The sequence below is a fragment of the Drosophila ananassae genome, chromosome 3L (genome assembly GCF_017639315.1).
Source record: "Drosophila ananassae strain 14024-0371.13 chromosome 3L, ASM1763931v2, whole genome shotgun sequence".
Classification (NCBI taxonomy): Eukaryota; Metazoa; Arthropoda; class Insecta; order Diptera; family Drosophilidae; genus Drosophila; species Drosophila ananassae.
This window is the reverse complement of record NC_057929.1, coordinates 8,172,465-8,196,717: the sequence shown is the minus strand read 5'-3', so window position 1 is coordinate 8,196,717 and position 24,253 is coordinate 8,172,465. Positions and strand designations below refer to the sequence as shown.

General features: G+C 44.3%; 9 protein-coding genes and 1 long non-coding RNA gene across 12 annotated transcripts; 5 read left to right on the top strand and 5 right to left on the bottom strand.

The window, feature by feature from the left end:
• Positions 1–54: 54 nt before the first annotated feature.
• Positions 55–900, bottom strand: LOC6495906 (cytochrome c oxidase subunit 6A, mitochondrial). Its single transcript, XM_001959796.4, has 2 exons — positions 598–900; positions 55–475 (listed from the first exon to the last, which is right to left on the bottom strand). Exons 1-2 carry the CDS (start codon positions 692–694, stop codon positions 243–245), a joined length of 330 nt encoding a protein of 109 aa, XP_001959832.1. The 5' UTR covers positions 695–900; the 3' UTR covers positions 55–242.
• An 80-nt stretch (positions 901–980) lies between these two features.
• Positions 981–4,282, top strand: LOC6494700 (serine-threonine kinase receptor-associated protein). The gene is made up of 3 exons (XM_001959795.4): positions 981–1,547; positions 3,117–3,782; positions 3,844–4,282. The coding sequence occupies exons 1-3, from the start codon at positions 1,427–1,429 to the stop codon at positions 4,041–4,043; spliced, it is 987 nt and encodes a 328-aa protein (XP_001959831.1). The 5' UTR covers positions 981–1,426; the 3' UTR covers positions 4,044–4,282.
• Positions 3,793–5,073, bottom strand: LOC6495905 (eukaryotic translation elongation factor 1 epsilon-1). The gene is made up of 3 exons (XM_001959794.4): positions 4,916–5,073; positions 4,538–4,843; positions 3,793–4,476 (listed from the first exon to the last, which is right to left on the bottom strand). The coding sequence occupies exons 1-3, from the start codon at positions 4,994–4,996 to the stop codon at positions 4,324–4,326; spliced, it is 540 nt and encodes a 179-aa protein (XP_001959830.1). The 5' UTR covers positions 4,997–5,073; the 3' UTR covers positions 3,793–4,323.
• A 121-nt stretch (positions 5,074–5,194) lies between these two features.
• On the bottom strand, positions 5,195–8,952 carry LOC6495904 (putative gustatory receptor 59f). Of its 2 annotated transcripts, none has more exons than XM_001959793.4 (4): positions 7,582–8,952; positions 6,619–7,528; positions 6,412–6,564; positions 5,195–5,322 (listed from the first exon to the last, which is right to left on the bottom strand). In XM_001959793.4, the coding sequence occupies exons 1-4, from the start codon at positions 7,644–7,646 to the stop codon at positions 5,221–5,223; spliced, it is 1,230 nt and encodes a 409-aa protein (XP_001959829.2). In that variant the 5' UTR covers positions 7,647–8,952; the 3' UTR covers positions 5,195–5,220. The 2 variants fall into 2 exon arrangements, with proteins under 2 accessions (XP_001959829.2, XP_044571148.1); XM_044715213.1 differs by lacking the exon at positions 5,195–5,322 and having other exon boundaries at positions 6,164–6,564; positions 7,582–7,697; positions 7,752–8,952.
• On the top strand, positions 7,777–9,089 carry LOC6494701 (putative gustatory receptor 59e). Its single transcript, XM_001959792.4, has 3 exons — positions 7,777–8,703; positions 8,756–8,911; positions 8,982–9,089. The coding sequence occupies exons 1-3, from the start codon at positions 7,777–7,779 to the stop codon at positions 9,087–9,089; spliced, it is 1,191 nt and encodes a 396-aa protein (XP_001959828.1).
• Positions 9,090–9,264: 175 nt separating this feature from the next.
• Positions 9,265–11,526, top strand: LOC6494702 (sodium channel protein Nach). The gene is made up of 6 exons (XM_001959791.2): positions 9,265–9,956; positions 10,023–10,119; positions 10,184–10,287; positions 10,367–10,445; positions 10,812–11,166; positions 11,228–11,526. The coding sequence occupies exons 1-6, from the start codon at positions 9,265–9,267 to the stop codon at positions 11,506–11,508; spliced, it is 1,608 nt and encodes a 535-aa protein (XP_001959827.1). The 3' UTR covers positions 11,509–11,526.
• A 116-nt stretch (positions 11,527–11,642) lies between these two features.
• On the top strand, positions 11,643–14,524 carry LOC6494703 (protein brown). Its single transcript, XM_001959790.4, has 7 exons — positions 11,643–12,082; positions 12,166–12,398; positions 12,463–13,043; positions 13,096–13,290; positions 13,352–13,457; positions 13,512–14,070; positions 14,124–14,524. Exons 1-7 carry the CDS (start codon positions 11,923–11,925, stop codon positions 14,309–14,311), a joined length of 2,022 nt encoding a protein of 673 aa, XP_001959826.1. The 5' UTR covers positions 11,643–11,922; the 3' UTR covers positions 14,312–14,524.
• LOC6495903 lies at positions 14,308–18,708 on the bottom strand. The gene is made up of 9 exons (XM_001959789.4): positions 18,390–18,708; positions 18,117–18,189; positions 17,019–18,061; positions 16,822–16,956; positions 16,627–16,761; positions 16,502–16,563; positions 15,835–16,445; positions 15,525–15,685; positions 14,308–15,462 (listed from the first exon to the last, which is right to left on the bottom strand). The coding sequence occupies exons 2-9, from the start codon at positions 18,186–18,188 to the stop codon at positions 14,859–14,861; spliced, it is 2,823 nt and encodes a 940-aa protein (XP_001959825.1). The 5' UTR covers position 18,189; positions 18,390–18,708; the 3' UTR covers positions 14,308–14,858.
• Positions 18,709–18,940: 232 nt separating this feature from the next.
• On the top strand, positions 18,941–22,675 carry LOC6494704 (ras-related protein RHN1). Of its 2 annotated transcripts, XM_001959788.4 has the most exons (3): positions 18,941–19,331; positions 20,263–20,396; positions 21,544–22,675. In XM_001959788.4, the coding sequence occupies exons 1-3, from the start codon at positions 19,289–19,291 to the stop codon at positions 22,150–22,152; spliced, it is 786 nt and encodes a 261-aa protein (XP_001959824.1). In that variant the 5' UTR covers positions 18,941–19,288; the 3' UTR covers positions 22,153–22,675. The 2 variants fall into 2 exon arrangements, with proteins under 2 accessions (XP_001959824.1, XP_014762925.1); XM_014907439.3 differs by lacking the exon at positions 20,263–20,396.
• LOC123257193 lies at positions 19,371–19,923 on the bottom strand. The gene is made up of 3 exons (XR_006507193.1): positions 19,796–19,923; positions 19,657–19,688; positions 19,371–19,584 (listed from the first exon to the last, which is right to left on the bottom strand). It is a non-coding gene; the product is annotated as an uncharacterized LOC123257193 (long non-coding RNA).
• Positions 22,676–24,253: the final 1,578 nt, after the last annotated feature.

Below are 24,253 nucleotides of genomic sequence, written 5' to 3'. Positions count from 1 at the left end.
TTAGAACAATCATTATCCACTCACATTCGCACTAATAACAAATAGCCTTGCAGCTCCTTGAAGTCATTCACTCGCGGAATTTGTTCTTTATTGAAGCGACAACATTATCTCGTGTTTTGGATAATTTTTACTGTATTTCCGCCTAACGATCAGTTTACATTAACGATTATATACTGGACGACTCCGCTGTGAAATGCAGAGTACCCAACGAGTGTATCCCCATTAACGGAATTGGTGGCTACTTAGTGCTCATAGCCATCGGGAAGGGGGTTGACATGGGGGTTGTGGAACAGGCTCTTGTTGCCTTCGCCCCAAGGGAAGCGCTTCTCGCGACGACGCAGGTAGTCGTACTTGACAAACTCCTGGCGGGGCTTGTCGTGCTCCTCCTGGTGCTTCAGGTAGGCATTCAGCATGCACAGACCCACGGCGGGCACGGCCACGAAGAAGGACAGACGCTTCCACACCTTGTAGCCTCCTGCAAATAGAAAAGGAACAATGTTATAAGAGGACCTCTCCAGCAATCCATCGATCTTGCCCAACAAATTACATAACCTTAACCTTACAAAATCCGGGAATGGGCTTTCGGAGGACACTTACCGGAGTGTTCACCGGCTACGGCGGCAGTGCCGGACATATTCCTGGCGGCAGTTGCGCCTAAATGGCGACGAATCGAGTAATTTAAAACAGCAGACATCTTACTATATGATTCCCGTAAGAATGAAAATTTGCTATTTTGACAAGTAAATAGTGATGGGCGGAACGAAATCTATCGAACTTTTCGATAACAAATTTAACAAAACTTGAGTAAAAATAAGATAAAAACAGTTTTAGTATAGGTAAAAAATATTATTTATGCCAATGAAATCGGTTTACTTCCATAATTTAAAACTAATTCACCAAATTGTTTAAAAAAAACTAAATTAGCAGCCCTGGTTTGGTTTCCCACCCCTGGCTAGGGCTGGAAAATACTTGGTGGGTTCCCAGCTCTGCTTCTTCTGTTTGCCTCCTCACATTCGACAACAACAACGTGTCGCGTAATTATTTTCCCATATTGTTGATAAAAAACGGCGCATTAACTTGTAAATAAACCTTATCCACATCCTGGCTTCTGCTAACCATAGAAGTAGAACCAACAGCGCTGGAAGAGCGCAACCCCACGGCCTTAAAAGCAAGCAAAAAAAACCGACAGTCGACAAAACTGAAATATCAGCAAGGACGGGAAAATCGCAAATCGAAAGCAAAGTGAAAAGTCATTTAATTAATTAACCAACTGAAATTAATAATACAGGCACCAGAAGCCTAGCTAAGTGCAAATTTAGACAGATTCTCAGTAGACAATACCAATAAATTGGAACGGAAAAGTATTAGAAAGAGACCCCCTCAAGGAGAGGAAACTTATAGAATAAAAAAAAAAAAACTTGCTACAATGGCTGCCAATAACTTGCGACAGATTCCGCTCACTTGCTCCGGACACACGCGACCCGTGGTGCACCTGGATTTCAGCGACATCTGTGACAGCGGCTACTTTCTCATCTCGGCGTGCAAAGGTGAGAAAAGTGGAGGAAACTCGCATGCGACACGCCGTCCTCGCGGTCTATTAATAGCCAATGTCCGCCGAAGCACAGTGTGCGCGGCTCTGCTAAAAAATCTCGCCAAATTTTTATTTATTATGTTCACTTAATTTCAAGTGTTTGTCGAACAATCCAGACAGTAAATTGTTTTCAAGCATGAATAGGTGTTTTCTAAGAAAAAACGTCGGTAGTTTATTAAACACAGAGTTGTTTGTTTATTTTAAAAGCGAGGTGAAATGAAACTAGTTTTTAATGTTAGGGAAGTTTGCTAAACAATCTACTGAAATGTTCATTAATTAATCACTATTTAGTAGCGAAGCCTTGAGATAGAACATCTTTCCTTTCAAACTTTCATTGAAGTCATATTTTCATCTAAAAATAATAACATTTTGTTAATAACATTTTACAGATAAGATGCTGCTGTATTAAGGTCCAATAAACACGGTTCGGCAGTGTGTCTAGCCTGCTGGTTGCCTTGACCCAAATGCAAAGTCATTCATTGCGAGCTAAACCTGTTTGCTGCGAACCCTTTTCCCGCCACTCGCATGCTACAAATTTCACGTTCTTTGCCTTGAGATGTCTGGCTGGCTGGCTGGCTGGCTAGTCTATAGGCTATATTAGTGACTTTGTTAGTGCTTAGCACTTACTGGCTTCGTTAAATGAGTTGTATTTATGCGGAAAGAGCCGCAAGTTGACATATTCCCATTGCAAGTTCAAGTTAAATTCGTTATCGCCTTTTCAACGTACTGGCTTCCCCTTGTTTAGCAACTTTTTCGAAACTGCTCGTTTTGTGCGTTCAGGAAGCACCTTGAAACTTCTATATTTATAATGCAGTGTGTATGCAGCTGCTCGGTTGTAGTCGGGAGAGAAAAGTTGCCTGTATGGATGCTTCCAACTGTAGTATACCCTTTTCAGGAGGATAATGTTTCTCCAACATTACTAGAATCATACTATTTCTAATTCCAATAACTTGATACGACTGATATTGAAATCATTTAATTAAAACAAGGCCACTAAAGCGACTAGAAGACCTCAATAAATAAATTTTTTTTAATATTGTTTGCTTTCCAAATGCATTCCCACTTTATGAATTATTTGAATTGACTTCCCAGGCCATTAAAAACAAAAAACATAATCAAAAACTGATAACAGTTTGCATTTCGACAAACAAATAAGTGAAAACATGTAGCATTGATCGAACTAACAAGCAACCTGTCGTGAAAATGCCATACCCTCCGATTTCCGATCTGCCCACGGGCCCCGCCGAATGCAGTGGAAGTGACGTGAACTTGGGCAGCCCGCTTACATGATTTTAGCGTTCGCGAGCGGCAGGCAGTCGGGTCGTTGGCCTTGGGGAAGGCATTGAGTCAAGGTGGCTTCCGTTCCGCTCCTCGCTACCCGCCGCCGATTCATTCGCTAATTTATGCACACGAGCATCCCGGCGAACGTGTCTGCAACTAACCAAGTGTTCTCCTTAGACTCGAATTAAAGTGCGAATCGTAATTAACATTCTTATTTAAATTCCATTACATTACTTTATTTCAGATGGCAGTCCAATGCTGCGTCATGGCGATACCGGTGATTGGGTGGGCACCTTTGAGGGCCACAAGGGTGCCGTTTGGAACGCCACCCTCAACCGGAATGCTACATTGGCTGCCTCCGGAGCGGCGGACTTTACTGGAAAGGTGTGGAATGCGGTGACGGGTGCCGAGATACACAGCTTTCAACATAAGCACATCGTTAAGAGCGTGGCCTTCGATGCAGACTCCGAGAATGTGGTGACCGGGAGCAATGAGAGGCTGGTAAGGGTCTTCAACTTGGAGCAACCGAACGCACAGCCGGAGGAGTACGCTGGTCACACGGGCTCCATTAAGCGAGCGCTCTTCTGCCGCGGCGACAAGTGCATCATCTCGGCGGCCGAGGACAAGACGGTGCGTTTGTGGGATCGCATGACGGGCATCGAGGTGCAGCGGCTGCAGTTCCCCAACAATCCCAACAGCCTGGAGATATCACGTGACAATCACATCTTGACGATCGCACATGGATCGTCGGTCAGCTTCTGGGAGATCGATACTATGAAGAAGCTAAAGGAGGTGAAAGTGCCGACGAACGTTTCGTCCGCCAGTTTGCATCCGGACAAGCACGTCTTTGTCTGCGGCGGCGAGGACTTCAAAATGTACAAGTTTGACTTTATCACAGGAAATGAAATCGGTAAGAAAAATATATTAAAAAGTTCAATAATGTAAGCTAAATGGGACTCATTCCTTTACAGAATCTTTTAAGGGACACTTTGGGCCCGTGCACAGTGTGAAATTCAGCCCCGATGGCGAGCTGTATGCCAGCGGATCCGAGGACGGCACCCTCCGGCTTTGGCAGACTACTGTTGGCAAAACATACGGCCTGTGGAAGTGCACGGAGCCATCGGACATGGGCAACTCACTTAACTCGCCCCGTGAGGTGCAGGCAAACTGATGTTGGCGCAGCAAGAGTCGCTGCTACACGCCCCACGTTGCCCATCGCAAGGGAACGTGATTCGGAGCTACGGCTGAGATCCATTTTGCCCCCAGAACGTGAGAACAACTTTCGTTTTTTGTGGGCTACAACAACGATATTTCATATTCCAACGCTGAACTTCTCATTGGCATTAAATGATAATCACACAAAAAACTACATTGTGAAATGCAATAGAAATAAATAACTTAAGTTTCTCAGTTGTGACAGTGGATAAATGCAAAAGTCGCACAAAATGGAATTAGATGTGGGTGCCCGTGGCCCAGCCGTGCAGGTAGATGGTGGTGAAGTTGAGCAAGGTTTCGCCCTGGTGGATGTCCGGACGGTTCTGGAGGTGGTCGAACCAGCGGGACAGGTTCAGATAGGCCTCCTTGTCCACAGGAGAGAGGGATTTCTGAAAAGATTCAAATCTTGTATTGGAAACTCGAAGCTACTATGAATTTCTTATCTCTCACCACAAGATCGTAGATGGCATAGTATACAGCTAGGTCGGCAAGAGTGATGAAGTGGCCTACAAGGTAGGATTTGCTGGCAAAGAGTTTGTTGAAGTCGGAAAGCAGTTGTTTTGACACGTGCTTGTCCTTGGATCCAGGCGCCACGTAGAGAACTGAGAACTCAATCCACTGATAGACCTGCGCCTCCACCTCACGCGACACCTTGCTGTTTTGGGCAGTCTCCGACTTCGACTCCTTGGCCAGGCTCTCCAAGATAGTGGCGAATCCAGCCACGGTCTTTTTTTGGCCACTGGTGCGGGTTACGACCTTCACAACAGAAAATAAATTGATGCGGCCATGAGCACCCAGGGCTGTTTAATTGGAATTCAAAAGTAATACCTGTTCTTCGTTCAGTTGCACTTTGCCGGGATTCACCCCCAGGCAGTGGGCAATCTTTTGTACAGTTGCAACGTCGCACATGGTGGGGATAATCAAAAAATTATGTAGCTTGCAAAAATTACATACAACAAGCTACCAGTGTTGGTTAGATAGTGCTCGAGCCCCACATGAACAGTCTGGCAACGCCCATTTCCACTACCAACGGTCACACTTTGCGGGCAATTTTAAAATTTCAAAAATTAAACTAGATATGTTGATAAGATCTTTAAAAGCATGTTCATTTTTTACATAGGAAGTAATTTATTTTATGTTCTGGTAATATTTCCCTGCACAGATTTAGCTAACGCTTCATAAGTTACATCATATTGTAGTAGGAAGATAAAAAAGTCGGCAGAGGCCACCAAAAGCTGTGGAATAGAGGATATTAAGAGGATATAAAGACCAAAATTCGTTCATATGGTGCCAGTGCAATAAAAAGAAACAACTATATATTAATTATTTATGTCTATAAATAAATTATAAAAAATGTTACAAAAAATTACTTATGCGTAGGGTCTGAATAGTTTTTATGGGGAATCGATCTACTAATTGTTTAAGGTATGTATTCCGCTGGAGAATCGGTTAAATAATGGCCAAGATATGGCTATCGCAAGGGGTCATACTGTGCTCCCCATGCACTTTCCACATTTTGAAGGGGATGGCCCAGAAAATTTTAGAAAAAATCGAAAAAATATTTTGTTCCCAGATTTTGATGCAGATTGCTGGAGAATCGATCTACAAGTCGTTTAAGGTATTCCGCTGCAGAATCGGTCAAATAATGGCCAAGATATGGCTATCGCAAGGGGTCATACAGTGTTCCCCATGCACTTTCTACATTTTGAAGGGGATGACCCAGAAAATTTTAGAAAAAATCGAAAAAATATTTTGTTTCCAGATTTTGATGCAGATTGCTGGAGAATCGATCTACAAGTCGTTTAAGGTATTCCGCTGGAGAATCGGTCAAATAATGGCCAAGATATGGCTATCGCAAGGGGTCATAATGTGCTCCCTATGCCCTTTCCACATTTTGAAGGGGATAGCCCAGAAAATTTTAGAAAAAATCGAAAAAATATTTTGTTCCCAGATTTTGATGCAGATTGCTGGAGAATCGATCTACAAGTCGTTTAAGGTATTCCGCTGGAGAATCGGTCAAATAATGGCCAAGATATGGCTATCGCAAGGGGTCATACTGTGCTCCCCATGCACTTTCCACATTTTGAAGGGGATGGGCCCAGAAAATTTTAGAAAAAATCGAAAAAATATTTTGTTCCCAGATTTTGATGCAGATTGCTGGAGAATCGATCTACGAGTCGTTTAAGGTATTCCGCTGTGGAATCGGTCAAATAATGTCCAAGATATCGCTGATAGCTGGAGAACCGATCCACATCACGATTAAGGTATCCGCTTTGATAAAATACTACTGCCAGGATATACAAGTTAGTTAGTTTCAAGCTCACAGTTGTTAAGAATTTCAGATCCAGCGAAATGACACCTGCTACCACATGCTGGCGCACATCTGTATTCAACTGAAGTATAAAGTGGTTGATGGTCTCCTGGAGATCATTATGTGGGTTTGGGGCTTCGTTCAATACAATTAAGCACCTGGAATGCTGGGATACAAAACTTTAAATGTAATTTCAAGAGAAACGCTACTTTAAGCTCACCTCTCCTAGAACCTTTTGGTTAAAATAAAGGATACTTATAACTTTTCCCATGTGCATGGCTAACCAAAGAAGCATATATATTCCATTGGGCCAGTCAGTTTGGCCTGGGTTTTCCACTCCTTGGTAAGCCAGAAACAGAACCAAATTAAAGTTCAGGAAACATCCAACGAAGAGCAGCAAAATGGAGTACTGATAGCTTCGGTTGACAAGTCTGGTGAAGTGCGTCAACTCGGCGTGTTGTAGTCGAAACTTCTGAATCTCCGCTTTCCGTGGTAAAGGGGAAAGAAACAATTCCCGCTCCAAGCACTCCGTCACCTTTTCCTGCCGCCAAGCAATTTCCCGAAGCAGGACATAGTACTGGGCAAAAGAAAGACCACTGATAATATTGGGCATCACAAAGCTGGTGATGCTTAAAGCCGCTCTGATTTTATCACATTTCTTGCTCCAGAAATCAACGGATATTGCCAGGCATGTAAACGTCCAGATTAGCAGGAGTTGAAATCTAATGAATCTTCTGCTTCGGTTGCAATCAAGGCTATAACCTCGTTCCATGTCCGATTTAACTATGTCCTCCAGGACATGCGAAATTCTGTTTCTCCATTGCAGTGTCAGAAGTAATATAGAAGCGATATGGATCACATAGATCGCGGATTCTACGGCGTTCAAATAGCGATCGAGGGAAACTTTTTGGAGGGTGATCCGTGTGAATTCCCAATATGAGGCACTGATGAAGAATCCATACCAGAACGTCATCCAAACCAAATGAAGAAGGTAGTGCGCTCTGCTTCGACAGCTTCGCAGTATGGATATCGGTGCGGTGCAAGAAATAACAGAAATCACGAGCAGTGTATTTAGGATCCTTTGAAGTTCATGGTATTTTTCCATATATTTCTGCATTTGAGTGGGTGGCCTGTAAATGTTAAATGTTTTATTAAAAATAATAGTTAAAAAACCTTCACTCACCCTCTACGTAGCCAAGCCTTCAGCTTGTAGTTTCTGGATGATATTTTCTTTGATTTCCACATCATAACTGACCGAGAAATATTAATTCCATTGCATTTTATTCCCTAATTTAGCTCCTTCATATGCTTCATTAATCATTTGAATTAAACGGAAACCCTTCTACTTTTTACCATCATTAACCATTGACGCTTCAAGATGAGCACTTCGAATTGCCTCCTGACTGTGAGTAGATTCCTTGGAGTTGCTCCATTGGGAAGAAAGGGTCCTATTCAATGGATTCACTGCCTCTGGTGCCTGTCTCTGCTCCTCTATATTTGGATTTCTAGCATCTATAAATGCGTGACCTTTAAGTCAGAAATTCCGACTATCGAGAAGATTCTGTATCTAATGGAGCTCCCAGGTAACATGGCAGTGAATGGATTTTTGGTTTACTATGCCGTAAAAAATCGTCCCTGGTGCCAGGAGACAGAGTTCCAGATCCATCGCTTTGTTGGTGGATTAGACCCCAACGTAGTTAAACTTATCTACCGGAGACATTGTCAGAGCAGCCATCAACTTCTATGTGTGGTTATAGCCTTCCATCTTCTTTGTGCCGCGGTGGACATTGGATCCTTCAATTTCGACTGGTGTGCAACTGCTTTTAGTAACAGCATCTACAATCTGCCAGCTCTGATGATAAGCTTGGGAGTACTCCAATATGTCCAACCTGTCCATATCCTTGGGCTTTTGCTGGAGAATTTGAGGCAGCGCCTGGAGGAGTTAAAGTTGCGCCAGAGGCCACCGATAAGTGCCACCAAACTGGACGCCGACTACGAAGCTGCTTTTGGAATTCTTGTGAACGCCGGCGGCTGTTCTGGTCTACTTCTGGAGGAGTTGCGCTCCATGTGCAATACAATAGACCAACTGCATAAGAAACTGATGGACAAGTTTGGAATATTCCTTCTACTGAACTTCGCCAACTCACTGACCAGCTTCTGCGTTGAGCTCTATCTGATTTTCAACTTTTTCGAGACCCCACTCTGGGAGGAGTCCTTGTTGCTAATTTATCGCCTACTCTGGTTATTTATGCATGGTGTACGCATTTGGCTGATCCTGTCGGTCAATACATGGATTTTGGAGAAGGTAAATGAAAATTTGTTCATTGTAAGTTGGACTCTCATCCTTCTGTCCATAGAAGTGTCATATGTTCCAACTGCTAAATGAACTGGAGGTATGCAGTTCCCATTTGGAGCGCATTATTAATCGGTTTCTGGTTCAATTACAAACTAGTCTGAGTCAACCGCCAGTGGCATGTGGAATCGTTCCGTTGGACACTCTTGAAGTGGGTGGGGTAAGTCTGTGGAAATTTGACAATTAACCCTTTTTCGGACAATTAGTCTAACCCCATTGTCCTCTGACAGTTTATCGGAGTCCTGATGGCCATTGTTATATTCCTGATTCAAATCGGCCTTGGAAATAAATCGCTAATGGGAGTGGCCTTGAACAGATCCAACTGGGTGTATGTTTGAATTTGTCCACAAAAAATATACAGATCCATTTTTTATAGAAACTATGTACTCATTCAATACATGTTTGTGATATCCTGATGGAGTCCTGATGGTCTTTTGTTGGTTTTTATTTTTTGTTCAATTTCTATTTGAATAAAAGGGCTTTCTCCTTGGCTTTGACATTCATTTGGTCAAAATGGCTTCTAGAAGGCTAAGCCTGTGGTTGAGGCTGATCTCGGCCAGAGTCATTCGCGGTCTGACACCATTGCTGAGAAAACTCATGGATATTTTGAAAGCCTGTTCAAACCGAATGAGGGAGGTGATGGCAATGGCTGGAGCAGAAACTGGTCTTTTAGCCATTTCTTTAATCGTCCACCGTCGGCTTCACTTTATGGAGCGAGCTCTGTGGCTGGTCGTCGTTCTGGCCAGTGTCATTACCGCCCTGATAATAAGCAATGTCCAACTGGGCCGGTACTTCACCTCCCCGACGGTGATATCCGTGGATCGGGACTATCGTGGTTGGAACGGATCCCTTCCAGCTGTTACCCTGTGTTACTACGACCACATCGACTCCTTCAAGGCAAATGAGTATATCCAGGAAGTGTGGAACGTGTCCATCATCGATGAGGATTACTTTTACTTCATGGATTTCCTCTATGCGGTGGTGAACGCCACTGCCGGCAACTACGCGGAGCTGGTGAAGTTTGCGGAGGATGAGCGCTTTGATTCGATTGATCTCTACGAGATGATCACGAGAGTGGATCGACCATTTGAACAGGTCATCAGTAGCTTCGACGCGAATTTCGATGTCCACGTCCAGATGGTGATGACAGAGCGAGGATCCTGCTATGCCATCAATTCGCCCATGTCCACCGTGCTTAGTGGCCAGTGAGTATAACTTTTAAGCTTTTTTTTATTTTTATTAAGCTTATATTTACTTTATACCCTGTTTAGACCCGTGGCCTATGAGCTGATGCCCCAGCCATTGTCCTGCCAATATGGGAAGCAACAGTGCTACATCCGCATGGATCTGTATGAGAGCACGGGTGTGGTAAGTGATTCACAATGGTTTCCATTATTACTTGGATTCAAAATCCCAATGAACAACCTTGCAGCTGGATGTCCATTCGCCGTTTGAAGTCTCAGCCTCTGAGGCGAACATTGTGGCGTTGCACAAGTCCGACGAGATAACTGCCTCGTTCAAGGTGCTGGAAACGGTGTAAGTAGACCACTATCCATCTCATCCAGACTGCAGCCAGACTATAAAGGAATTGATTTATATTTTCCCTAATCCCCAGGGCATCGAAAAATTTACGCCAACTGAGCGTGGCGCAGCGTAAGTGTGTTTTCAACAACGAGGAGACATCCAACCTGAAGGTATATAGAAGTACTTCTATATTTTTATACAAATATATATATTTAGTAAAGAGATTACCAGAAGATGCTGATATAGAGCGATGGCCTGCGTTTCGGTTGGGCGAATAAACAAATTTTTGAGTCAAAAGTTCAGCTCCAGATAAGAACCGAGTTACAGATCAAGAAACTCATATCTGCCGTGTGCTATATTGCATAAAACACGTTTTTTGTACATATATTTACCCAAGATAGCATTCCTTATTTGATCTCTGCAAATATCACTTTAAAAAGATATAATTGTAGTTAAATTTTTGGCACTAAGAATGGAGTGGAGTTTATTGACATTCCTTTTTTAATAAAACGTATTATCTTCAACTCATTTCCCAGATCTACAGCAAGTCTCTATGCCTTGCTAGATGCCGAGCCGTCATGGCCTTGGAAATGTGCAACTGTGTACCCTTTTTCTATCCCTATGTGGAAGGACCTAGCTGTAATCCGGCTGGATTCGAGTGCCTGCTGGACTTCAAGTGGCCCATCTGGGCGCTACACATCTGCAAGTGCCCCTCCACCTGTACAGAGATCGAGTACACCATGCAGACGGTGAAGAAGAGCTCCTGGGGCGTCAAGAACAACGAAGAAGTGGTCAGCAGCGAGACAGCCACCTCCAGTTTCCGCTGGGATCTGATTCCGCCCAAGGTGAGACTGCGTCGGGATGTGGTCTACAGTTTTGAGGACTTGGTTGGTAAGTATTACATGTGCTACAATTGAAAACAACTATGATCTTTATGTCATTTTACTTTCAGTATCCTTTGGCGGTGTTCTGGCTCTTTTTGTGGGTGTGAGCGTGATGGGTCTGGTGGAGATGGGCCACGTGATCATTTACAATCTTCTCCTGGACTTGTTTACGTTCGTCTCCTGGCTGTCCGCCCAACTGAAGCACTGTTACCAAAAAGGCAACCGCAAATCGGTGGCGAACCGCATCCATCACCATGTCTTGAAGAACCACCATCAGCTGGAGGAGGAGCAACAGCGTCTCTCTTTGGCAGACACCGCTGAACTGCCGCCGTTCGACTATGTGAATTGATAAGCGACAATTAGCTGGCAACCCAAATGCGGTCAAAAGTTTAATGTTACTCGGGCGGGGGAGTGGAGTATGGTATGGGAGGTGTGGGTGATTCGCTGGGGGTAGAAAACCATGTCGCCGTCATCGACATTGCCCAGTTGCCACTCAGTCTTCAACGTGAACAGACGTAAGTCGCGAACAGTCGTGGGTTTCTGGCCGCGATTCCGATTTTCCCTCAGACCCAGCCGACAGATTTAAGGTTTCCCCGCGCTCCAGATCCCCATCAGATATGCAAATACATTGTAGGCGTCGGTCCGTCAGATAAGATAACTCATCCCATTTGTGACGATAAGCCAGGTCGCCGGTAGTACACAGCGAGAAATCAAACCAGAGGAGAAGCCCGAAACATTCGGTGGGGGTCAGTGAACTGATGCAATGCAGGAAGCAAAAGGTGCCAACAGTCCACAGGGTCAGGGTCCGTCCTTGTGCCTCGAGTGGAAACAGCTCAACTACTACGTGCCGGCTCAGGAGCAGAGCAACTATAGCTTCTGGAATGAGTGCCGCAAAAAGCGGGAGCTGCAGATCCTTCATGATGGTAAGACTTTTAGATCCGGAGGATGTAGGGTTGTGGGAATGAGACTGATTTGCGGTTTCGCTTCCATTCGATTGGATTTCCAGCCAGCGGGCATATGAAGACCGGCGACCTCATCGCCATCTTGGGCGGATCCGGTGCCGGCAAGACCACGTTGTTGGCGGCGATTTCGCAACGGCTGCGCGGTAACCTGACCGGGGATGTGGTTTTGAACGGCATGGCCATGGAACGGAATCAGATGACGCGCATCTCCAGCTTTCTGCCTCAGTTCGAGATCAACGTGAAGACATTCACGGCTTATGAGCATCTGTACTTTATGGTGGGTCCTGGATTCAAATCCTTCCGAGGCGAGTGCCTTAAATAATATGTCCCTGTCTTGCCAGTCCCACTTTAAGATGCATCGTCGCACCACCAAGGCGGAGAAGCGCCAGAGAGTGGCGGACCTCCTCCTGGCCGTGGGATTAAGGGACTCTGCCCACACCCGCATACAGCAGCTCTCGGGCGGAGAGAGGAAACGACTCAGTCTGGCGGAAGAGCTCATTACTGATCCCATCTTTTTGTTTTGTGATGAGCCAACCACGGGTCTGGACAGCTTCAGTGCCTACTCAGTGATCAAAACTTTGAGGCACTTGTGCACTAGGAGGCGCATTGCCAAGCACTCCCTGAACCAGGTCTACGGCAAAGATTCCTTTGAGACTCCAAGTGGCGAGAGTAGTGGAAGCAATTCTATCGAAATGGAAATTGTGGGTCATTCCCACGAGAGTCTCTTGCAGTCGATGCGTGACCTTCCAACGCTGGACATCCTCAATATCAGCCCCAATGGATCGCACAAGAAGGCGGCTATTTGTTCCATCCACCAGCCCACCTCGGACATTTTTGAGTTGTTCACCCACATTATACTGATGGATGGTGGAAGGATCGTGTACCAAGGACGCACTGAGCAGGCGGCTAAGTTTTTCACAGAGTAAGTGGTCCACTAATCAAAGTATATTCATAACTAGTATCCTGCGTTTCAGCTTGGGCTATGAACTTCCTTTGAACTGTAATCCCGCCGACTTTTATCTCAAGACCTTGGCGGAAAAAGAAGGAAAGGAAGATCCTGCGGCGTTGGTCAGAGCCAAATACGAGCATGAAACGGATGGACTTTATTCAGGAAGTTGGCTTCTGGCCCGCAACTATAGTGGGGATTACTTAAAACATATCCAGAATTTGTGAGTAATCAGAAAAAGGATAATAATAAAGTCCTTGCTTCAAATCAGTTCTTTTTTTCAGCAAGAAGATACGTTGGTATCAGCAGGTGTACCTCCTTATGATACGCTTTATGACCGAAGATGTGCGAAATATCAAGGATGCCCTTATTGCCTTTGCGTTTTTCATGGTGAGTAGCTATAGCTTCTCTCCCAACAAGGATAATGAGGAATTTCCCATCCAGATAACCGCTGTTACCCTATCCCTAATGTATTCCGGCATTGGAGGGCTGACGCAGCGCACAGTCCAGGATGTGGGTGGATCCATATTCATGCTCAGCAACGAGATGATCTTCACATTCAGCTACGGAGTAACCTACATCTTCCCAGCCGCGTTGCCCATCATAAGGAGAGAAGTGGGCGAAGGTACTTACAGCCTTTCCGCCTACTACGTGGCCCTGGTGCTCTCGTTCGTGCCAGTGGCTTTTTTCAAAGGATATGTCTTCCTGTCGGTGATCTACGCTTCAATTTATTATACACGCGGCTTCCTCCTATACCTGAGCATGGGATTTCTGATGAGTTTGTCTGCGGTGGCCGCCGTTGGCTACGGAGTCTTCCTCTCCAGTCTCTTCGAAACAGACAAGATGGCTTCAGAATGTGCAGCTCCCTTCGACTTGATCTTCTTGATATTTGGAGGCACCTACATGAATGTGGACTCGGTGCCGGGCTTGAAGTATTTCTCCCTTTTCTTCTACTCCAATGAGGCTTTGATGTACAAATTCTGGATTGACATCGACAATATTGGTGGGAAATAGGCATTTAATCCAAAAAATTTTATTATAATCCCCCTTTTTCAGACTGCCCCGTTAATGAGGAGCATCCCTGCATCAAAAGCGGTCTGGAGGTCCTGCAACAGGGCTCCTTCCGCACCGCGGACTACACCTACTGGCTGGACTGTTTCAGCCTGATGGTGGTGGCCGTCATCTTTCACATCGTATCCTTCCAGTTGGTTAGGCGGTATATTCATCGAAGCGGTTACTATTAAAATTGGGGACACATTTATTATACTAATTTCAGTTTACACTCTTATAGAACTCGATTTCAGATTAATTTCAGTTGTAGTTGAGTACACACGCAATTTAGTTAAGTTAAAATTTGTAATTTTTAAGCACAAAATGTTAATTCTATATCTAAACTTCAGTGGAAAATATTGCATTCATCGAACGAGTCGTATAAAATAAATCCCATATAGATCCTATATGCCATTATTGTGAATATCTTTTAGTTTAAAAGTAACTAAATGTGTTTTGTAAAAAAATCTTGGGCTAGGGGACAGCGATCTATAAGATCTATACAGAATGTATTTTACAAATATGTACTTATGTTTGTCTGCCATGTTAGTGGTTTGGTTTATTTTTTTAAGAGACCTGGGCAGTTCAATAAATTAAGCTAAAACAACCAAAAAATAATTGAAACAAAAAACTGTCTACAATGCCAAAAGAGCAAGTGAAGAATTTCCGCTCATCAATTCCAAGCTTCCACTGTTTGATTGAGATTTGATCGATTCTCCAAGTTCACGATGCAAAACATTTCTAGTTGTCAAAGGAAATCTGTCGCTTGGCCTTTTGTCCAGAACTGTTGCCATTATCTAGAGGCACTTGATACTTTCGGGCCGACCCGTTGCTGCTTCCACCTCCGTAATAAGGACTTATGTTCTTTTGGTCCTTTCCCGTGAAGTTCTTTTGCGCTGATCGTCTCAGTTCGCAGTCTACATTCTCGCGCAGGGCGAAGCTCCCCAGGTTGCTCTTTGACGAGCTGTTCTGCAGTGTGGGGTTAGGTCGGATGGGCTGTCGCTCCTTGCTGAAGAGATCCTCGGAAATGCGGTCGACCAAGCTCGATTGCGTGTCGGAGCACGCATTCGTTTGTTGACTCATTTGGCTCAGACCAAATGAATCAATCGAGTTTTCGCTACCGAACATATTGTGCAAGGATCGGGTGGAACCTGCGGTTGCCAAACTTCCAGCTGACGCCTGCGACAGTATCATCTTGCGCTGAGCAAACTCTTCCGGACCAATATAGCCCGAGAGTCTAGTACTCGACAGTTTCTTCGCCTCACTTTCCTGACTCCTTGCCTGCAGGTAAATATCATCAGCATTTTTTCCCGCAATAACGCTGAAGGCAAACTTCTTGGCAAGCCTGTAGAAAAAAAAAGTCAAATAACGCGAATTAGGAGAATATTTCCAACCCCCAATACGCACCGTAGCAATGTTTCACTGTTACTGGTTGTGTGTCCCAGGTAAAATTCCTGGAAAATGCGTTTCACAATGCGCGTTAGGTCCGACGCATATTGACGGAAATTCTCATGCTTGGCAGTGATTTTTCTTTCCTGGAGTGCCTGCGAAACGGCCCAAAGAAGTTTCTGCAAGACAATAAATTATCATTTTTATAGATGTCAAAATGACGGACGGTAAAGTAAAGAGGGTGGATTTCTTTTCGGCACTTTTTGATAAAAACTGATGTCGTTATTAAGTAATTGAACTGTTTATGGGTTAAAAAAGATATATTTACCTTTCGTTGGTTGTCTGTCATGCTGCTGTTGGGCGTTGCGCTCATCTCCGAGTGCGCCCGAAGCAGTTTGTTACCAAGAGGCGTCCCGCTCGAGGATGAACTAGCCACAAGGTTACTACTGCTGCCACTCAGACCATGACTGAGCCGTGATTGGCCGAACGGAATAGCTGCAGGCTGTGCCGCCTTGACCTGGCCAACTGCCGCGGAGGAACCAGCCCCGATGCAGAAGCTCTGACTCTTGATCTTAAGAGCACGCGGCGTCAGTCCACTGGCCCCGCTGCTGTCAGTCCGGAACAGCTTGCTGCTCTGGCCCGTCAACTCTGCGGTGTCCTCGTCATCGCAGGCATTCCGTTTCCGCTTTAAAAGAGACTCGAGCTGTTGGCTGGCACCCGTTTTGTCAGGTGAAAAGAGTGCCCGCTTTGATCGCTCCACACGATTTGCCATTTCGGGTTTGAATAGAGGTTTGGGCGGCATAAGCTGTTGCTGCTGTTGAAGCGTCTTGGCGGGACTTTGGAACAGGGCACGTTTGGAGGTTTCCCTCGACGGCCCCGGCTTGGGGAGATCGGTGCGATAGAGACGCTTGCGGGCGGATGAAGAGGGTGTCTTGCGGGCTGTAGATTACAAATCGGGTTTTATATGCACTTTGTTATCTTATCTTCTAGATTACCTTTCTTTTTGCTACCAGGAGTCTTCCGTTTTGGGGTAGCCTTTCGTTTGTTACGTGCTTTTCTGAAGATACAAATTTTTTAAGAAATAGTACATGCAATTTTCAAAATATGTTGGAATACCCACTTCTTATCAAGCAATATTTGTGGTCCAATTGAGCTGTTTAACTTCTGTGAGTTGGTTGCCAGGTTCGCGGAAGAAAATATGGCTCGCCGCTTAGCCAAGTGACTCAGGCGGTTGCCAGGCGATTGCGTCAGCATTCTGTAATAAAATAGAGATTACTTTAGATTTGCAAATATAGTTATCCAAATATATGCTCACTTCATGCGCATGTTTCGCTTCTTGGCACTTGATGGGGATCTCACATAGGATGTGGCAGTTTCCACGCCCACATACCGATCCACCACCGACATGCTGAGATATTCATTTTGTTCCGAAGCCTTGTTAAGATTATAGCTGTGAAGGATGTTTTAATTATGAATAAAAATGATTAAGAATGAATTCTTATGTAAGCTCACCTTAGTCCATGGTGTCTCACTCCTAGAACTTCCCGCCAGCCCATGTTCTTGGCTTCCGCAAGACTGTGGCTGGGGCGGAATAATGAATTGGTTACACTGATCCCACTGTCCTCAATCGTGGGCGTTGAGGTAGGTGCGTCCTTAGAGAGAAAATTGAGAATGTTCGACTTCAAGTTTAGTACCATTTTGATGACGTCTATGTCGGGCGTTGTGACCGACGGTGGAGGACGCACGCCTTGCAAGCAGCGTCGTATCCTTCGGTAGATTTCCCGTTCCCGCCGACAATTTTCCAAGAAATATGAACGCGGATCGTTGGCAGTATACTGAGAGGTGTCCATAGTTTGCTCATCCACGAAGCTTGACTCCGTGGGAGCATTAAGCGAGCTTCGTGGCCGCACATCGCTGGTGCACTGCGACTCCTCTAGCACTTCAGGCAGATCCTCAAGTCGAGTGGCGGGTTCCTTCTCTGTCTGATCGTCGTTGTCCTCATCATCACTGTCGGCGAAGAGATCCGGCGACCGTTCGTTGTTATACTTCTGCTGGGAGGTGTTCAATGAGGTTTCTAACACGGAGGATAGTCGGGACGGTCCAGGTTTCTCCTGGTCATCTGGTTTTTCTGTCAGACTTTTGATTTTGCCATCGAAGGAGAGGCTACCCGTGCTTGTAGTTGCTGTCGGTGCGACGGATAAGGGCATGTCCACTGCATTGCAGCTGTTTTCCTCGATGAGAGAGTCGTAAAACCTTGGAAACACTACCATACCCTGCGAGGGGCGCGGAGCTTCAGGCACCTCCACCTCGGGCAACATAAGGTTTTGAAGCTGTGATCCGTAGAGGCGTTTGTTCACTTGACCATAAGGAGTGTCGTCGAATCCACGGAACTCGGATTCCTGGCTGCTAAGTTTCTGTGATGACGATGTGGTATTTTCCTTAGTTGGATGATTGTTTTCGAGATGTTGGCTCAGTGGTTTTGGATTTAAAAGATAGGGCAGATTCATGTGCTCCTCGTCAGATATGTGACCCTCGTTATGTTCACTGAGTGAAGACTGATAAACCGAAATAAATGGTTAGTTCTATTGGAAATAAGTCCAATTAATTTACCCCGCTTCCTGAAGATGGCTCCGATTCATAGCTGTTGTTTATTTTATTCTTTATCGAGTTTGTGGTGGCCATTCTTTAAATAAAAATAGAATTATTGTTGTAGTATTTTCGTAGAGACCTGCATTAGGCATGCGGCATTTTGTACAGGCTGCTCCGATTTCGTAGCGAGTTTTAATTCACTGCGTTTAGAAAAAGAAATCGAAAGTGTAATAGGGCCAGGCACTCTCGGTTGTCTTATCAGCGGTGCATCAATCTTAATGAAAGTGCATTTACCTTTTGGAAATGTGGCACTTTTCCCAGGTGAGGGGAAAACTAAGTAAGGCGCCCAAGCGAAAAACGCGCGTAGATACCGATGTTTTTTTTGCATTTAACGGGTCAAAGTCGCACGCTGCGGACCTCTTTGCAGTGTAGGGTTATGCGTGCGACCTTACTCGGTATTAGTTCATCATAAGCATTGCTTTTAAAACTTTTAAAGTTCATTTAATTACTTGAATAACACCGATGATAATATCGTCTTTTCTGTGGCGTGAACATCTGCCCAGTTTTGGCGGTGGGGCTAACGCGTCGTGAATTTCTAACTAGAGATGGGCGATAGTTAAAAATCGATTATCGTCTAGTCTAGAACACATACTTAGACAATTGTTTATAAATCAAAAGAATCTAATTAATAAGGTCAATAAAGTGTATGAAATAAAATAAAAGCAGCTGTGTTACATTTTTTAGAAGCCAACTTTCATCAAAAATTGTCTATAATGTAAAACGATATTCTTTTGTACTAAATTGAGGCATGATCTAAATATCGTTTTAGAAACTAATGCCACTAGTTTTTTAGAACAAGCATCGGCTGCCCTGGTAAACAGCTGATTTATGTATAACAACACACAATAACAACAAGCCCTACAATTCATTAAATATTTTATCTTTTGCAAGTGGCAGAGCGCGTTTAATCGTTTCGGCCGGCTCCAAAAACCCCACCGATTTGAAAAAATCTCCCTTTAGTCCCAGGAATTGAACCGTACACGCTGAACAAAATTCTTATTGCTTGGCTTTTGACCTGAAAAATTGCGCCAGTGGCCTTATTAAAAACAACAACGAAGCAAAAAACCCCACAAGTCCAATAAAAACGTCTTCCAGGCGAATGCGATGCTATAATCTAGCTGCTGTTGAAAAATATGCGAGGAATTGAAGGCAAAGTGGTGGTTCTTGGCTCGCGAGGTGAGTCCCATTAATTAAGCTATTAATTTTAATGCCTCTTTAAGGTTCCATTCACAAGCGATCCGTAAAATACCAATGGTTGTGGGACATTCTCAATTGATAAGCCAATTACTGGGGTCAGCTGATAAGCCAAAGCCTTTAAATCCGTGCGAACGAAATCCGGAGTCCGGTGGCTGCGCTGAGTTTCCCTGCAAGGCTACAAGAGGAGGCGTGTCGCATAGTCGGAATGTCTGGTTTGAAGGCCTCTTATCTGCTGTTGAAAATACAGTGTGCACTGGCTAAACGAAACCTCTAAAGATAGATGCATTATTTTTAAAGTACTTACATATTTCCATGCGTTTGTCAACTTCTGATCGGCTGTTGCATTTGTAATGTAAACATTTTAATTTGCCTTAAGGCCAGCTAAAGTTTACCTACATAGGTGTCTAGGTGTCTAAACAAATATACATACGTATAGTACTTACATATATGCATATGGTGTGTCATATAAAACAAATGAAATTATTTTGCCTCGATCGCCACACAATGACGGGCTTTTGATATCAGAAGCCTGGAGATTTTCTGGAGACACATACATACATCTGTAGGTTCTTCCCTTGGTTGGAAGATGATTCACAAGAATAATGCACCATATGCATTATCGGATTGTCAACAGCAGACACGGGGAATTCTATACCGCCAAGATGTATTTTAAACAAAGAGTTTGTGGGCAGCTACGGGTCTTCCCTATCAGTGTTTACTACCTTTGAGAAAGTGCGTCTCCAATTTCGTTTATTTTGGCATGATTAATCAGTAATCAGTAGTGCGCAAACAATGCGTGCCTTGTGTCGCGTTCATTGAATTAAAGCCGATAAGTCAAGGGGTATTTCGTAGGTAAACTATTCAAACAAAAACAATTTGTAATCAACCGACCATTTGTTTTTCTTTGCAGGCGTGGGCAAGACGCGTTTGGTCATCCGCTACATAAAGAACACCTTGCACCGGAGCGAGAGCGAGGTGCCCACGATAGCCGTGTCCTTCTTCACATGCAACATCTTCCTGGACGAGGTCAAAATTAAATTGCAAGTGCGTATCCTAGCAGCATATGTAACAGTCAGTGCATACAACTCTTTCAGTGCCTTGGCAAATGAAATTGCCTCGTAAAAAAGTGGAAGCCGTTGGGCGAAAGCAAAGCCAAAGGAATTTGCCTTTGCCCCCAGGCCATGCCCACCATACCCACTAATCCCATTTGGCAGCATGACTGCCGGAAGGGTGTTGGGGCCAAACGCTAATCTGGGTTTATTCTGCTGCTGCCACTGAAAGAGGTCCTGTATTTGTCCACTCCTCCCCAGTGTTTTGGTCACTTTATTTGTTTTTTATTTTGCAATTTTTGCGTCCACTGCACTTTGTGTGCTATTTGTTTGGTCTTTTTTAGAACGCGTACTCTCTTTTTATAGTTTATTGATAAGATAAGCGTGGGCGGTAGCAGTAGCTTCTCCCATGTGATGGGGTTACCACCCACTTTACCCTGTCTAGCATATTTTCTCTTGGGCGATTCCGATTTTATATGTTACCATATAACAGTGGCCACTGAAATAACACGATTTTGGATCTTGGATCCCGAATATGTTGTACCCTAAATAGATTAGGAACAAGGTGATACAAGTAGGAGTATTTTGCCTAAAAAATTTAAGTTTTTAAACCTTATCTTTAAAACGAGAAATACCAAAATTCGCAGTCATATCTATTAATCAGAATTTACAAATTTAATGTATATTTCAAACATTACAAATGTTTCTCCCTCGAATGACCTTCATTCATCCCGAAAGTGGCATATTCACTAGACCAACAGAAGCACCCGTCTGAGCACAATGGATTTGAATACATAATGGGATATTGTATGCGGATTTAGCTTGTTTGTTTCGCATTCGTGAATTTGCAGCTCTTTGTCTCGCTTGGCGGTTCTTGTGCGATTCGATTTAGTTTCGCCAATGAACATGTCGTTGCCCCAAAAATTTTTATGAAGCCCTTGAATGGGCAAGCGCATAAAGATGAGTGTCCATATCCCCCACCCAAGAAGACCTGAGAGGAGCGTAGCCCACGTCCAATATGATTGTTATTGCTGTGGGAAAGCGCGGCCATAAAAAGCACAATTGTAGAATAAGCGTTGAATGACTCAATTAAAGTTCAAGTGGCGAACGAACTCTAACCACTCGGTACTCTTTATTTGCAGATCTGGGATACGGCTGGCCAGGAGAGATATCGGGCTGTGGCGCCCATGTACTATCGAAATGCCAATGCTGCCATTTTAGTGTTCGACCTAACCCAATATAAAACTTTTACGGAAATCAAATCGTGGATACAGGAGCTGCATCGCAATGTCCAGGATCCGATGATATTTACACTGGTGGGCAACAAGATGGACATGCAGGCCCAGCGTGCCGTTTCCCGCGACGAGGCTTTCGTGTTTGCCACCTCCATTGGGGCCACCTACTTCGAAACTTCCACGGAAACGGACCAGGGACTGGAGCAGGTATTTCTCTCCACGGCTCTGGGATTGGTTCGGCTGGCGGACGAGGGCAAGAGTCATTCGCTGCGCTCCTTTGAGTCAAGCGATTCGCTGGCCTACACCAACACTAACACTGCCTTCAGTCATACGGTGGCCGCATTGTCCAGGAATCCTGCAAACGCTTCATTTCGTCTGCCCTACGTGGATATCGGCCTAGCAGTGGATGGCGAGGATGTGAAGACAAATGGAGTGGGTCGTTTGGAAACACCGCCTTGGAGCATCGAGCACATTGCCCTCGGCGAGGTGGAGAGGCCCAGCTGGTGCTGCTATTAGCAAAGAGATCCATGGGATCCAAAAACCCATCTCAAGCAGCCCAGCTGCTGTGAAACGAAATAAGGAAAACAACAATGTGATGTGAAAAGAACCAGACTTTAGTTCGAATATCCCAAGAATCGTTTAAGCAATTTATACGCAAAGACCAAAAGCAGTCGCCACAAAAGCAAACAGCAAGCTTGGCTTGAAGCTATGTATTAATACACTGATTAGGCTAGTGAGCGGATTTGGCTCGATCCACTGACAAGGCGCCCGGAGTAACCGCTACATCGTAATCATAATTCTATAATCCTAAGAGCATACAGATATTGCCGCGTGCAAATTATGACATTATATTTCAGTCGCTTTAAGCTCATTTCGACCTACCAGTCGTAAGATTAACCCACACAGCCCACTCACAAACAAAATCAAACACAGGGAACAACACAAACCAACCTACACTCATTCACAAAAACACCAATTCATGTACAAAGCATTTTATACAGCATGCATATATATATATAAATCTAAATGTAATAACGTATTCAGAGTGCTTTGTCATTTCGGGGATGGCACGCCCCCAGTGTCGAATCATTGGGCTAACAGCGCTGCAAGTGCATTAACTTGGCCATTAACGCAGCAACTTAACATGTAATTGGAATTTAATGCCCTCATAACAAAGCCAAGGGTTACAATTGTATTGGCTTTTCCAGCTCCGAATGCCTTAGCGTTAACTTGGGAGCCCCCCCTCGAAGCGTGACCTGGTATTGTTATTAACCCCATTGTGGTACTTGGGGGCACTAAGATGAACGTGTGCTTTAGATTAAGAAAGCTTTTTTGCCAGTAAAATGGCTAATGAGTTTGGGATAATGTCAGCCAGGATAATGGATATAAATATATGTAGGATTTGACCACGAGCTATTTATCATTTCAAAGTGAAATTGCATTGTTGTGTCTTATTCGATGTGTGGGAAACTAAACCAAAAATAAATCCTAGGGAGTGAACATCAAAAGCAATAGACAGACAGTCTAATTGATATAAAATCAATAAAATCCCCCTGGCCAAATGATGGCAGAGAATCCAATAATAAAATCTACCATGCCCCCTGGAACTCTGGTTCGAAATTGATTGGCCATCAGGAGGTTAAATTGAATAGCTAAATGGCCGCTCGTCAGTCCAGCCAGAGCCAGAGCCTGCCTGGCAAGTTCATAAAGCACCGAAAGCAACTTTAACGATTAGCTAATATACATAACTTATGGTCAGTTGAATCCTTATGTATAAATAATATGTGCAATTTAGCGTAAGGCGCCTACAAAAAAAAAAGAAGTCGGCAAAGGACACCACGCAAAACTCATTCAAGTGTCATCAACGCGTTTAGCGGACAGATGGCTGGATGATTCAGTTTTCTTGGTCTTTGGATATATAGCCGAGAACTGGACTTACTGGGGGAGATCGGGATCGCCTGTGGTTCAGTCAGCCCATTGATTTACCATTAGGCCGTGGCAAATGAACCACTCGTTTGTCTCTTTGCCGAGGCACTCAACCGGAAGTGATGCTCACACACGCACAAGCTGAGGGTGTTGCCATGCCTGACAGCGGTTTTTAAGTGTGCGATTGTGGGGGTGTAGATGCCTGGCAGATATCCTTGACTTACACCCACACAGAAACCGACACAGAACTACCTTAACATCTTGGCTCTCGGCTAATGGTGTTTAGACGGCTTAATGATGTAGAAATGCATCAATGTAATCAAGGTAGGACAGCATCAGAAGGAGCAAATATCCCATATACATATATAGTATATGCAAATATGTGTAGAGCTTCCCACAAAAGCGACAGCCTGTAGGAATTTCGGTCAAAGGCATGATGTCCGAATAAATGGCTTATTTCAGGTGCATCACAAGCATGTCCCATTTAACCATTATCCCTTATCAGAATATTTTTAAATCCATCTCTTAACTTTGTTATGTTTTATTCAAATTCGCAAAGTTCATTGAATGTGAATAATATAAATTTTTTGCATATTTTTGTACGTATCGTATCACTTTTATTAAGCCATAGTTTTAATCCCTTGACTTACTAACCGTTGGCAGTTTGATCTCAATTTATATATGCAGATTT